The sequence below is a fragment of the Phaenicophaeus curvirostris genome, unplaced genomic scaffold, assembly GCF_032191515.1.
Source record: "Phaenicophaeus curvirostris isolate KB17595 unplaced genomic scaffold, BPBGC_Pcur_1.0 scaffold_366, whole genome shotgun sequence".
Lineage (NCBI taxonomy): Eukaryota > Metazoa > Chordata > Aves > Cuculiformes > Cuculidae > Phaenicophaeus > Phaenicophaeus curvirostris.
Window position 1 is genome coordinate 1 of NW_027206964.1, and position 13,779 is coordinate 13,779.

Genomic DNA, 13,779 nt, shown 5'->3' on the forward strand with positions numbered 1-13,779 from the left:
CCCAAATCCCTCATTTTGACCCCAATTCTCCCCATTTTGACCCAAATCCCCCATTTTGACCCCAAATCCCCCATTTTGACCCCCCCCAATTTTAACCCCTGTCTCTCTCCCCCCAGGGAGCAGCCGGAAGGTGACGACGAGGGACCCCGACCCCTAACGAAGCCCCTAACGAAGGGACCCTAATTAACGCCTCCCCCAATAATGAGCTGGGAGTGATGAAGCCCCCCCCCAAAGCCATTAAACAACCTCAAACCCACACTAATTAAGCCCCAAACTGCTTTAATGACCCCCCCCAGCATTAATTAATTCCCCCAAGGGTTAATTAACCCCCAAAGTGTTAATTAGCTGCACTAATTAAGGGGTTTGGCACCAAAGTTGGGATGAAGTTCCAAAGGGCTTTGGTGGGGGGGGGGGGTTATATGGGGGTTCATATGGGGGGGGTGTATTGGGGGGCTATATTGAGTGTGGGGGGGTAATTAGGGGGGTTAATTAACAGCTTAGATTAATTAACATGGAGCGGGGGCTGACCCTGTGTGTATGTGTTCCCCCCCCCAGTGGAGGAGCCGGAGGAGGAGGAGGAAGAGGAAGGTGAGGGGGGGACGACACCCCCAAATCCAGACCCCCCCCCAATAACCCCCCCAGGACCCCCCCAAGACACCCTAAGCCCCCCCCCAACCCCATAACCCCCCCAGGACCCCCCAAACCCTCCTTTATCGAGCCCCCCCCATCCAAAGGCTCCCCTCCCTTCTCAAAACTAGGGGACCCCCCCAGACGCCCCCCAAAATAAGGGACCCCCTAGACCCCCCCCAAATCCCCATAGGGGGTCTTGGGGGGGGGGGGTCCCACAGCCCTTACCCCCCCACCCCACAGCATCGGACCCCCCCAAACCGCTGGATGAACCAGGTACGACCCCCCCCCCGACCCCCCCAAACCCAGGACCCCCCCCCAAAATCGAGGGGACCCCCCTGACCCCCCCCTTTTTGTCCCCCCAGAGGAGGAGCGGCCGCGGCCCCGGTGAGTGGGGGGAGTTGGGGGGGGGGCTTGGGGGGGAATTTGGGGGGGTCGAAGCCCCCTCTGACCCCCCCCCCGGCCCCCCCAGACCCGTCGTGCCCCAACTGGCGCCCCCCAAGATCCCCGAGGGGGAGCGAGTGGACTTCGATGTGAGTGGGGGGTCGCTATGGGGCTGGGGGGGTCAATAGGGAAACGTTTCTCTTGTTACCCCCCTTGTTACCCCCCATTACCCCTTTTTACCCCCATTACCCCATTTTACCCCCCCTTGTTGCCCTGTTACCCCCAAATTACCCCCATTACCCCTTTTTACCCCCATTACCCCCTTGTTACCCCCCTTGTTGCCCCATTACCCCCTCATTACCCCCATTACCCCCTTATTTACCCCATTATCCCATTTTTACCCCCTTGTTACCCCTTATTTACCCCATTACTTATTTACCCCATTACCCCGTTATTTACACCCATTACCCCCTTGTTACCCCTTGTTACCCCCATTATCCCATTTTTACCCCTTGTTACCCCTTTTTACCCCTTATTTACCCCCATTACCCATTTTACCCCCTTGTTACCCCTTATTTACCCATTACCCCCTTATTTACCCCCATTACCCCATTTTTACCCCTTATTTACCCCCTTATTTACCCCCTTATTTACCCCCTTATTTACCCTATTACCCCTTATTTACCCCCATTACCCCCATTACGCCCCCTTAACCCTTATTTACCCCCATTACCCCTATTTACCCCCATTACCCCCCCTTAACCCCTATTTACCCCATTACCCTTATTTACCCCTATTACCCCCATTACCCCCTTATTTACCCCATTACCCCCTTATTTACCCCCATTACCCCCCCTTAACCCCTTATTTACCCCCATTACCCCCTTGTTTACCCCCATTACCCCCCATTACCCCCTTATTTACCCCCATCACCCCCTTGTTGCCCCTCGCTGCCCCCCGTTACCCCCATTTACCCCCCCCGGGGCAGGACATCCACCGCAAGCGCATGGAGAAGGACCTGCTGGAGCTGCAGACGCTCATCGAGGCTCATTTCGAGCAGCGACGCCGCGAGGAGGGGGAGCTGGTGGCCCTGATGGAGAGAATTGTGAGGGGGGCAGGGGGCAGTTGGGGGGCAGGGGCAGTTAGGGGCAATGGAGGAACCTGGGGCAATTGGGGGGGGCAGGGGGCAATCGGACATGGGCAATTAGGGGTGTGGGGGCAATTAGGGGCAATGGGGGGCTAATACGGGGACTTGGGGGGCAACGGAGGGGCCGGGAGAGGTCCCTGTGGGTCTCTATGGGTCGCTATGGGTCCCTATGGGGTCCCTATGGGGTCTCTATGGGTCGCTATGGGTCCCTGTGGGTACCTATGGGGTCTCTATGGGGTCCCTATGGGGTCCCTATGGGTCCCTATGGGTCGCTATGGGTCGCTATGGGGTCTCCATGGGTCCCTGTGGGTCCTATGTGTCCCTGTGGGTCCCTGTGGGTCCCTATGGGTCTTTATGGGGTCCCTATGGGTCTCCATGGGTCTCTATGGGGTCCCTATGGGTCTCTATGGGTCCCTATGGGTCTCCATGGGTCTCTATGGGTCCCTATGTGTCCCTGTGGGTCCCTGTGGGTCCCTATGGGTCTCTATGGGTCCCTATGGGTCTCCATGGGTCTCTATGGGTCCCTGGGGGTCCCTGTGGGTCGCTGTGGGGTCTCCATGGGTCCCTATGGGTCCCTGGGGGTCCCTATGGGTCTCCATGGGTCGCTATGGGGTCCCTCTGGGTCCCTATGGGTCTTTACGGGGTCCCTATGGGTCGCTATGGGTCCCTGGGGGTCCCTGTGGGTCGCTATGGGTCTTTATGGGGTCCCTATGGGTCCCCATGGGTCCTGGGGGTCCTGTGGGTCTCCATGGGGTCTCCATGGGTCGCTGTGGGGCAGGAGCGTCGTCGTGCCGAGCGCAATGAGCAGCTGCGGAGCCGCACGGAGAAGGAGCGAGAGCGGCAGGCGAGGCTGGCGGTGAGGGGCTGCCCCACAGAGCCCCCTCCCCGCCCCACAGAGCCCCCTCCCCGCCCCACAGAGCCCCCCACGGAGCCCCCCGGGGACCCCCCTGCCCCACATCTCCCCCTCCCTGCCCCACAGAGCCCCCCACACCCCCTCCACAGCCCCACGGAGCCCCCTGGAGATCCCCCTGCCCCACAGAGCCCCCTCCCCGCCCCACAGAGCCCCCCACGGAGCCCCCGGGGACCCCCCTGCCCCACATCTCCCCCTCCCTGCCCCACAGAGCCCCCCACACCCCCTCCACAGCCCCACGGAGCCCCCTGGAGATCCCCCTGCCCACAGAGCCCCCTCCCCGCCCCACAGAGCCCCCACGGAGCCCCCCGGGGACCCCCCTGCCCCACATCTCCCCTCCCTGCCCCACATACCCCCCCCCCACCCCCTCCACAGCCCCACGGAGCCCCCCGGGGACCCCCTGCCCCACATCTCCCCCTCCCCGCCCCACAGAGCCCCCACACCCCCTCCACGGCCCCACGGAGCCCCCCGGGGACCCCCTGCCCCACATGTCCCCCTCTCCCCACGGCAGGAGGAGCGGCTGCGCAAGGAGGAGGAGGAGGCCAAGAAGCGAGCGGAGGACGACGCCAAAAAGAAGAAAGTGCTGGCGGCCATGCCCCACTTCGGGGGGTACCTGGCCAAGGTGGGGCTGCCCCACAGAGACCCCCCCAGCCCCACAGAGACCCCCCTGCCCCATAGAGACAGCCCCCAGCCCCATAGAGACAGCCCCCTGCCCCATAGAGACCCCTCCCCTGCCCCATAGAGACTGCCCCCTGCCCCATAGAGACCCCCCTGCCCCATAGAGACCCCACACAACCCCATAGAGACCCCCCTGCCCCACAGAGACCCCACAGCCCCATAGAGACCCCTTCCCTGCCCCATAGAGAACCCTCCTGCCCCATAGAGACAGCCCCCAGCCCCATAGAGACCCTCCCCTGCCCCATAGAGACCCCCCTGCCCCATAGAGACAGCCCCCTGCCCCATAGAGACCCCTTCCTGCCCCATAGAGACCCCCCTGCCCCACAGAGACCCCCCAGCCCCATAGAGACAGCCCCCAGCCCATAGAGACAGCCCCCTGCCCCATAGAGACCCCCCTCTGCCCATAGAGACCCCCCTCTGCCCCATAGGGCCCCCCACAGCCCCATAGAGACTGCCCCCAGCCCCATAGAAACCCCCCTGCCCCATAGAGACCTCTCCCCTGCCCCATAGAGACCTTTCCCCTGCCCTGTAGAGACCCCCCCTGCCCCATAGAGATCCTCCAGCCCCATAGAGACCCCCCCTGCCCCATAGAGACCCCCCCCTGCCCCACAGAGACCCCACAGCCCATAGAGACCCCTTCCCTGCCCATAGAGAACCCTCCTGCCCCATAGAGGCAGCCCCCAGCCCCATAGAGACCCTCCCTGCCCCATAGAGACCCCCCTGCCCCATAGAGACCCCCTGCCCCACAGAGACCCCCCAGCCCCATAGAGGACAGCCCCCAGCCCCATAGAGACAGCCCCCTGCCCCATAGAGACCCCCCTCTGCCCATAGAGACCCCCTCTGCCCCATAGGGCCCCCCACAGCCCCATAGAGACTGCCCCCAGCCCCATAGAAACCCCCCTGCCCCATAGAGACCCTCCCTGCCCCATAGAGACCCCCCTGCCCCATAGAGACAGCCCCAGCCCCATAGAGACCTCTCTCCTGCCCCATAGAGACCCATCTCTGCCCCCCAGCTGCCCCATAGCTGCCTCCTAGCCCCCCCATAGCCCTCCCAGCTGCCCCCCAGCCCCCCCAGCTGCCCCATAGCCCCCCCATAGCCCCCCCAGTTGCCCCCCAGCCCCCCCAGCTGCCCCATAGCCCCCCCAGCCCCCCCAGCTGCCCCCTGCCCCCCAGGCCGAGCAGCGCCGCGGCCGCCGTCAGACGGGGCGCGAGACGAAGCTGCGGGTGCTGGCGGAGAGACGGCGGCCGCTCGACATCGAGGGGCTGCGCGAGGACGAGCTGCGGTGGGGACCCCGACACCGGAACCCCCCAAACTGGGACCCCCGACACCGGGACCCCCCCAAACTGGGACCCCCGACACTGACAACCCCCAAACTGGACCCCCAACACCGGGACCCCCCCAAACTGGACCCCCCTGAACTGGGACCCAAAAATGGGATCCCCCCCCGCCCCAAACTGGGATCCCCGCAATCTGGGAACCCAACCCTGAAACTGGGACCCCAAACTGGGAGCCCCCAATGGGGACCCTGAAACTGGGAGCCCCCAAACTGGGACCCTAAAATGGGGACCCTGAAACTGGGAGCCCCCAAACTGGGACACCCAAACGGGGACCCTGAAACTGGAAACCTCCAAACTGGGACCCTAAATGGGACCCTGAACTGGGAGCCCCCAAACTGGGACCCCTAAATGGGGACCCTGAAACTGGAAGTCTCCAAACTGGGACCCCCCAATGGGACCCTGAAACTGGAAGTCTCCGAACTGGGACCCCCAAACGGGGACCCTGAAACTGGAAACCTCCAAACTGGGAGCCCCAAATGGGAACCCCCAAACTTGGACCCCCAAACTGGGACCCCTAAATGGGGAGCCCTGAAACTGGGAGCCCCAAACTGGGAGCCCCAAACGGGGACCCCCAAACGGGGACCCTGAAACTGGGAGCCCCAAATGGGGACCCCCAAATGGGAGCCCCCAAACGGGGACCCCCAAACGGGGACCCCCATGCCCCCCTGCCCCCAGGCTGAAGGCGCAGTCGCTGCACGCCTGGATCCGGCAGCTCGAGTCCGAGAAGTTCGACCTGATGGAGAAACTGCGGCGCCAGCGCTACGAGGTGGGGGGGCCGGGGGGACACGGGGGCTGGGACCCCCCGACATGCGGGTCCGGACCCACTGACCCCCCCCAACGCCTTCCCCCCATAGATCAACGTCCTCTACAACCGCATCAGCCACGCCCAGAAGTTGTAAGGGCGGAAACTGGGAGCACTGGGGGGCACTGGGAGGCTCTGGGGGGCACTGGGGGCACTGGGAGGCACTGGGATCACTGGAGGCATCTCTGGGGAGCACTGGGGGGGCCAGTGGGAGTTACTGGGAGGCACTGGATGTTACTGGGAGGCACTGGGGGGCACGGGGTGTTACTGGAGCCACTGGGGGCCACAGGGGGCACTGGAGAGGCACTGGATGTTACTGGGAGGCACTGGGGGGGCACTGGGATCACTGGAGGCATCTCTGGGAGCACTGGAGGAGGCACTGGATGTTACTGGGAGGCACTGGATCACTGGAAGCATCACTGGGAGCACTGGGAGCATGGGAGGGTCACTGGTCTGTACTGGGGGGCACTGGAGGGTCACTGGTCTGTACTGGGGGGCACTGGAGGGTCACTGGTCTGTACTGGGGGGCACTGGGGGGTCACTGGTCTGTACTGGGAGCACTGGGGGGGTCACTGGTCTGTACTGGGGGCACTGGGGGGTCACTGGTGCCCCCTCCCCCGCAGCAAGAAGGTCGTCGGCAAGGGCCGCGTCGGCGGCCGCTGGAAGTGACCCGGCGCGCAATAAACACGTCATTTCCGGTTCGCCCCCGCGTCTCATTGGCGGGAGGAAGGGTCACTTCGGGTTCTCCCCCCTCCCCACCCCCCCCACCCCCCCCCTTCCCGGTCCCTCCGGGGGCGGCGATGGCGGCTCGAGAGCGGCGGAGGCGCCAGGAGGTGGCGGCCCGGGACCCCCCGCCCCCCCGGGACCCGCCGGGGGACTCCCGGGAGCCTCCAACCCCCCGGGACCCGCCGGGACCCCCCCGGGACCCCCCCGGGACCCCGCAGCCATGGCGGGAAGGGGCGGGGGGCGCGCGCCGAGGGGAGGGGCCGGAGCGGAGAGCAGGTGGGCGGGGCCTGAGGGAGGGGGCGGGGCTTGAGAAAAGGGCGGGAAAACGAGTGGGCGGGGCTGAGGGAGGGGGCGGGGCTTGAGAAAGGGCGGGAAGGCGGGTGGGCGGGGCTTGAGAAAATGGCGGAGACGGAGGGGGCGGGGCTTGAGGAGGGGGCGGGGCTTGAGTAGGATCTGTGGGTCTGGGGTCTGTGGGATCTGGTCTGTGGGATCTATGGGTCTGGGGTCTAATGGATCTGAGGGATCTATGGGTCTGGGGTCTGTGGGGCTGTGGGATCTATGGGGCTGGGGGATATGGGGCTGGGGTTTATGGGTCTGGGGTCTGTGGGATATGGGTCTGTGGGATCTGTGAGTCTGTGTGATCTATGGGCTGGGGGCTGTGGGGCTGTGGGATCTGGGGCTGTGGGATCTATGGGTCTGGGGGATCTATGGGTCTGGGGCTGTGGGTCTGGGCTCCCTGACTCCCCCGTCCGTCGTCCCCCCACCAGGACCCGGAGCCGCTGTTGGGGGCGAGAGCGGGGGCCGGGCCCCCCCCAGCGCTGCGACCCCCGGTGCGGGCGGGGGGTGAGACGGGGGCTGGGGGGATCTATGGGGCTGGGGGGGGCTGTGGGCTGGGGGGCTTGTTAGAAGCCCCCATGTTAGACACCCCCCCCCCTCGTTCCTTCAGGGCAGCCGAGCCCGGGGGGGCCCAGGACCCCCCAAAACCCGGGAACAGTGAGAATTTGGGGGGGGGGGGCACCCAGGGGCTTTTGGGGGGCTAGAGGGGGTTTGGGGTTCCCAGAGGGTTTTGGGGGAGGTTGGGGGGCACCCAGGGCCTTTTGGGGAGTTTTTTTTGGGAGGGGGGTGTTTTGGGGGTGTTTGAGGGGTGAGGGGGGATTTGGGGGGGGGGGTCCTGATCGCCCCCCCAGCTGCGCAGCCAGAAGGAGCCGGAGCGTGAGGGCAGCGAGAAGCAACGGTGAGAGACACCCCCCCCCCTAAAAACACCCCCCGGACCCATCCCTGAACCCCCAAATCCCTCTGAGACCCCCCAGGTCCCCCCAAAACCCCCTCAGCCCCCAAAACACCCCAGAACCCCCCTTGCCAGCCCCCCCGAACCCCCTCAAACACCCAGAACCCCCTCAGCCCCCCCAAGACCCCCCCAAACATCTCAAAGACCCCCAGATCCCCCCCAAACCCCCTCAGCCCCCCAAAACACCCCAGAACCCCCCTTGCCAGCCCCCCGAACCCCCTCAGCCCCCCAAGACCCCCCAAGCCCCCCCAAACATCTCAAAGACCCCCTAATACCCCCCTTTACCCCCCCAGCATCTCCCCGTGGTTGCTGCCCCCCCTGAACCCCGAGAAGATGGGGGTGACCGAGACCCCCCCAAAGTGGGTGAGTGGGGGGGGCGTGGGGGTTTTTTTTTTTTTTGGGGGGGGGGGGGGGGGTAGGAGGTTGTGGGGGGGTCGTTAACCCTTTCCTTCCAGCCCCCCCTGCCGAAGGGGCAGCCTGGAGGCGCCGCCCCCCCCCCCCCGCGGCCCCCGGCCCCCTCGCCCGCTGCGCCTCCGCCCCCCTGCTCTGCGCTCAGGTGAGGAGCTATGGGGCGCAGACCCCCCAATCTATGGGGCTCAGACCCCACATCTATGGGGCTCAAACCCTGGGATCTATGGGGCGCAGACCCCCCAATCTATGGGGCTCAGACCCCTCAATCTATGGGGCTCAGACCCCCGGATCTGTGGGGCTCAGACCCCTCAATCTATGGGGCTCAGACCCCGGGATCTATGGGGCTCAAACCCTGGGATCTATGGGGCTCAGACCCCCCAATCTATGGGGCACAGACCCCGGGATCTATGGGGCTCAAACCCTGGGATCTATGGGGTTCAGACCCTGGATCTGTGGGGCTCAGACCCCCCAATTTATGGGCTCAGACCCCAGATCTGTGGGGCTCAAACCCTGGGATCTATGGGGCACAGACCCCGGGATCTATGGGGCGCAGACCCCAGATCTATGGGGCTCAGACCCCTGGATCTATGGGGCGCAGACCCCAGATCTATGGGGCTCAAACCCTGGGATCTATGGGGCTCAGCCCCCCCAGTCTATGGGGCTCAGACCCCACATCTATGGGGCTCAGACCCCAGATCTATGGGGTTCAAACCCCAGATCTATGGGGCTCAGCCCCCCCAATCTATGGGGCTCAGACCCCCAGCTCTCCATAGACCTATAAAGCTTTGATTTTGGGGGGGGGGGGTTTCTTTAACCCTTTCCTCCCCACCTAAACCTATCTCCCCCCGCCAGGAGCTGCCCCCAGGCCCCGCCCCCCCCGAGACCCCCACGTGAGTCAAGATATGGGGCAGGGGGTCCCGCTATGGGGCAGGGGGGGGCGAGGGTCCCGCTATGGGGCAGGGGGGGCTCCAAGGAGTCTCGTGATGGGGCAGGGGGGGCTAAGGGGGCCCCGCTGTGGGGCAGGGGGGGGCTGAGGGGGCCCCGCTGTGGGCAGGGGGGGCTCTAGGGGTCTGGCCCCCCCCCCGCTATGGGTCGCTGCCCCACAGGCCCCCCGAGCCGCGCAGGACCCGGACGCGGCCGAGCCGGCAGCCGCGCCGAGCGGCCCAGGTACCCCCCCTGCCCCCCACGTGTGGGGCTGGGCAGCGCTATGGGGCGCGGGGCCCCCCCGGATCTATGGGGCGCGGACCCCCTCACGCTTTTGCCCCCCCAGGACCCCACACGAGGCTCCCGGACGGCGCCGCAGGGGAGGAAAGGTGGGTGCTGCCCATAGCCCCCCATAACCCCCCCCGGCTCCTCGTGTCCGTGGGGCTGGGACCCCAAACTCCCCCTGGATCTGTGGGGCTGAGCCCCCCCAGATCTGTGGGTCAGGCCTCTCTGGGCCCCCCCAGACGCCGACCCCGAACCCCAAAGCCGCCGGCGGCGACCGCGGAGAGGAGCCGGAACCGAGGTGGGGGGCAGATGGGGGGCTGGGGGGGCAGTTGGGGGGCTGGGGGGGCAGATGGGGGGCTTGGGGGTGCAGTTGGGGGGCTGGAGGGGCAGTTGTGGGGGCAAAATGGGGGCTGGGGGGGCAGTTGGGGGGCTGGGGGGGCAGTTGGGGGGCTCGGGGGGGGCAGTTGGGGGGCTGAGGGTGTATTTGGGGGTCCCCTCACCCCCTCAACCCCCCCACCCAGGGCTCGGAGAGCGAAGAGGACGCACCCCCCGCCAGGTATGGGGGTGCTGGGGGTGGGGGGAGCGAGGGGAGAGGGTTGGGGGGCGCCCCCCGCCCCCCCCCTCACCCCCCTCACCCCCCCCCACAACCCCCCCCCAGCCTCCCCCAGCCCCACAGCGGCCACCGCGCCCCCCCCCCGACCCCCCTCACCCCCCCCGGCCTTCGACTACGAGAAGGTGAGTCTGGGGGGACCCCTTGGGACCCCCAAAACCCCTTGGGACACCCCAAAACCTCTTGGGACCCCCTAAAACCCCTTGGGACCCCCCCTAAAACCCCCTGAGTCCCCCCCCAACCCCCTGGACCCCCCTAAAACCCTTTGGGAGCACCCTGAGCCCCCCAAAACCCCTTGGGACCCCCCCGGGACCCCCGAAACCCCCTAAGTGACCCCCCCCCCCAGCCCCCCAAATCCATAGAGACCCACAACCCCCTGCACCCCAGCCCCAATTGCCCCTTCAGCCCCCCAAGTGCCCCCCAGCCCCCCATCTGCCCCCTCCAGCCCACCAGTGCCCCCTCAGCCCCACAAGTGCCCCCCAAGTGCTCCTCCAGCCCCACAAGTGCCCCACAAGTGCCCTCTCAGCCCCACAAGTGCCCCTCAAGTGCCCCCCCAACCCCTCAAGTCCCCTCCCCGGCCCCCCAAGTGCCCCCCTAGCCCCACAAGTGCCCCCCCAGCCCCACAAGTGCCCCCCTAGCCCCCCAAGCACCCCCCTAGCCCCTCAAGTGCCCCCCTCGGACCCCAAATGCCCTCCCCAGCCCCCCGAGTGCCCCCTCCCCAGCCCCCCAAGCACCCCCCCAGCCCCTCAAGTGCCCCCCTCGGACCCCAAATGCCCTCCCAGCCCCCCGAGTGCCCCCTGCCGCCCCCCAAGCGCCCCCCCCGTGCCCCCCAGCTGTACGAGGTGCTGTGGGGGGAGAACACGCGGCTGCGGGAGCAGCTGCAGGAGACGGAGCTGAAGCTGAGCCAGAGCCGCCTGGAGCTCGAGCGCCTCACGCAGGTTGGGGGGCTGGGGGGGGGCTGGGGGGGGCTGGGGGGGCTGGGGGGGGCCCTGGGGCGCCGTGGGGCAGCCGTGGGGCAGCCGTGGGGCAGCCGTGGGTCGCTCTCCCCCCAGCGCCAGGAGCGAATCGCGGAGCGGCCGGCGCTGCTGGAGCTCGAGAGATTCGTGAGTGGGGGCCCTGCCCCATAGCGACCCCCAAGTGACCCCCCCTGCCCCATAGCGACCCCAAGTGACCCCCCGCCCCACCCCCCTGCCCCATAGCGACCCCCAAGTGACCCCCCCTGCCCCATAGCGACCCCAAGTGACCCCCCCTGCCCCATAGCGACCCCCAAGTGACCCCCTCTGCCCCATAGTGACCCCCAAGTGACCCCCCTGCCCCATAGCGACCCCCAAGTGACCCCCCCTGCCCCATAGCGACCCCCAAGTGACCCCCTGAGCCCCATAGTGACCCCCAAGTGACCCCCCCGCCCCACAGCGACCCCCAAGTGACCCCCCGTGCCCCACAGTGACCCCCAAGTGACCCCCCGTGCCCCACAGTGACCCCCAAGTGACCCCCTGAGCCCCACAGTGACCCCCAAGTGACCCCCCGCCCCATAGCAGCCTCCAAGTGACCCCCCCTGCCCATAGTGACCCCAAGTGACCCCCCCTGCCCCATAGTGACCCCAAGTGAACCCCCGTGCCCCATAGTGACCCCCAACCCCCCCCAGGGCCCCCCAGTGCCCCATAGCGCCACCCCCTTGCCCCATAGAGCCCCCGAGTGCCCCCCAGGCCCCCCATGTCCCCCCCGCCCCCCAGGAGCGTCGAGCGCTGGAGCTGAAGGCGGCCGAGCTGGAGGAGGAGCTGAAGGTGAGGGGGGGGTTTGGGGGGGCTCAGGGGACACTTGGGGGTCTGGGAGGGGCTCTAGGGGGTGTCAGGGGGTGTCCGAGCAGTCTGGGGGGGGGTCTTGGGGGGCTCTGGGGATGGGGGGGGCTCTGTGGGGGCTGGGGGGGGTTGGGGGGATCTATGGGGGGGCCTGGGAGGTTTCGGGGGGCTGGGGGGGGCTGTTATGGGGGGCTGAGGGCTTATATGGGGGGCTCTAGGTGGGGCTGAGGGAACTGGGGGGGGGTCTTGGGTTCTGGGGGGGGGCTCAGGGGACACTGGGGGGCTCTAGGGGGGTTTGGGGGGGGTCTAAGGGTTCCAGGGGGTGTTGGGGGGGGGGGATTGGGGGTTCTGAGGACTCTGAGGGTCTCTAGGAGCGTTTTGGGGGGGTCTGGGGGCTCCGGGGGTCGTTGTGGGGGGGTCTGGGGGGGTCTCAGGACTCGGGGGGGTGTTGTGGGGGGGTCTCTGAGGGGGTTTGGGGTCGTTGTGGGGGGTTCAGGGGGTCTGAGGACTCTGAGGGGTCTCCAGGAGGGATTTGGGGGGTCTGGGGGCTGCGGGGGTGGTTGTGGGGGGGTTCGGGGGGTCCCGGACGGCCGCCCCCCCCTGCCCCCCAGGCTCTGGCCGATCTCCGCGCCGACAACCAGCGGCTGCGGGACGAGAACGCGGCGCTGATCCGCGTCGTCAGCAAGCTCGCCAAGTGACCCCGGGGACCACGGGGACCCCCGAGACCCACGGGGACCCCCGAGACCCCCGAGACCCACGGGGACCCACAGAGACCCCACAGAGACCCCATGGAGACCCACGGAGACCCCACAGAGACCCCACAGAGACCCACGGAGACCCACAGAGACCCCACGGAGACCCACGGAGACCCCACGGAGACCCCCAGAGACCCCACGGAGACCCCACAGAGACCCCCGAGACCCCACAGAGACCCCCGAGACCCACAGAGACCCACAGAGACCCACGGAGACCCCACAGAGACCCCACAGAGACCCCCGAGACCCACAGAGACCCCACAGAGACCCACGGAGACCCCCGGAGACCCCCGAGACCCCACGGAGACCCACAGAGACCCCACAGAGACCCCACAGAGACCCCACGGAGACCCCACAGAGACCCCGAGACCCACGGAGACCCCCAGAGACCCCACGGAGACCCCGCAGAGACCCCCAGAGACCCACGGCGCGACCCACGGCGAGACCCACTAGCCAAACCCGTTGCCAAACCCCCAGCATGACCCACGCGCGACCCACGGCCAAACCTGTAGCAGGACCCCCAGCGGGACCCCCGGCGCGAGCCCGGCGCGACCCGCAGCCAAACTCCTCGCATGACCCACGGCGCGACCCCCAGCGACCCCCCCGGGACCCACAGCGCGACCCACGGCCAAGCCCGCGGTGGGACCCATAGCGGGGACCCCCCCCCCGCCCCCCCCAGCTGCTCCTCCCCCCGCCCCGGGGTGTGAAAAACTGTGAAAAAGGGAAAATAAATATTGAAAAGTGACCTCTGGATGGTGGGGGAGGGGCGGAAATGGGGGGGGAAATGGGGGAGGGGAAGAGGAAGTGGGGAGGGAAAGAGGAAGTGGAGGAGGGAAAGAGGAAGGAAGTGGAGGGAGAGGAAGGAAACGGGGAGGAAGTGGAGGGGAAGGAAATGGAGAGGAAGGGGGAGGAAACAGTGGAGGAAGTAGAGGGAAGGAAATGGAGGGAGGGAAATGGAGAGGAGGGAGGAAATAGTGGAGGAAGTAGAGGGGAAGGAAATGGAGGGAGGGAAATGGAGAGGAAGGGGGAGGAAATAGTGGAGGAAGTAGAGGGGAAAGAAATGGAGAGAGGGGAAATGGAGGGAGGGAAATGGAG

The 13,779-nt window shown here is 67.1% G+C and overlaps 2 protein-coding genes across 18 annotated transcripts; both read left to right on the plus strand.

Moving 5' to 3' along the window:
- Nucleotides 1-116: 116 nt before the first annotated feature.
- Nucleotides 117-6,588, plus strand: TNNT1 (troponin T1, slow skeletal type; the record flags this gene model as incomplete). Its single annotated transcript, XM_069882810.1, has 12 exons — nt 117-130; nt 556-588; nt 871-903; nt 993-1,014; nt 1,100-1,160; nt 2,000-2,116; nt 2,937-3,014; nt 3,580-3,690; nt 4,920-5,029; nt 5,760-5,850; nt 5,939-5,979; nt 6,510-6,588. Coding segments are annotated over 12 exons (757 nt in total), but the record flags the coding sequence as incomplete, so codon positions are not given.
- Nucleotides 6,589-6,665: 77 nt separating this feature from the next.
- LOC138734988 (protein phosphatase 1 regulatory subunit 12C-like) lies at nt 6,666-13,429 on the plus strand. 17 transcript variants are annotated; one of them, XM_069882831.1, is made up of 13 exons: nt 7,230-7,455; nt 7,800-7,846; nt 8,194-8,263; nt 9,164-9,201; nt 9,418-9,478; nt 9,582-9,624; nt 9,760-9,818; nt 10,042-10,076; nt 10,179-10,255; nt 10,913-11,068; nt 11,183-11,233; nt 11,864-11,914; nt 12,571-13,256. In XM_069882831.1, the coding sequence occupies exons 1-13, from the start codon at nt 7,303-7,305 to the stop codon at nt 13,164-13,166; spliced, it is 1,437 nt and encodes a 478-aa protein (XP_069738932.1). In that variant the 5' UTR covers nt 7,230-7,302; the 3' UTR covers nt 13,167-13,256. The 17 variants fall into 17 exon arrangements, with proteins under 17 accessions (XP_069738936.1, XP_069738942.1, XP_069738943.1 ...); XM_069882829.1 differs by having other exon boundaries at nt 7,231-7,455; nt 12,541-13,256; XM_069882824.1 differs by having other exon boundaries at nt 7,233-7,455; nt 12,612-13,429.
- Nucleotides 13,430-13,779: the final 350 nt, after the last annotated feature.

What these genes read in the sequence shown, in the direction of transcription:
- LOC138734988 (XM_069882824.1), top strand. Translation starts at nt 7,303, where the DNA reads ATGGGTCTGGGGGATCTATGGGTCTGGGGCTGTGGGTCTGGGCTCCCT. An exon ending in CCGAGACCCCCCCAAAGTGG is followed by an intron (nt 8,264 to 9,163) that starts GTGAGTGGGGGG and finishes TCCCCCCGCCAG; the next exon opens with GAGCTGCCCCCAGGCCCCGC. An exon ending in GCCCCCCCCGAGACCCCCAC is followed by an intron (nt 9,202 to 9,417) that starts GTGAGTCAAGAT and finishes GCTGCCCCACAG; the next exon opens with GCCCCCCGAGCCGCGCAGGA.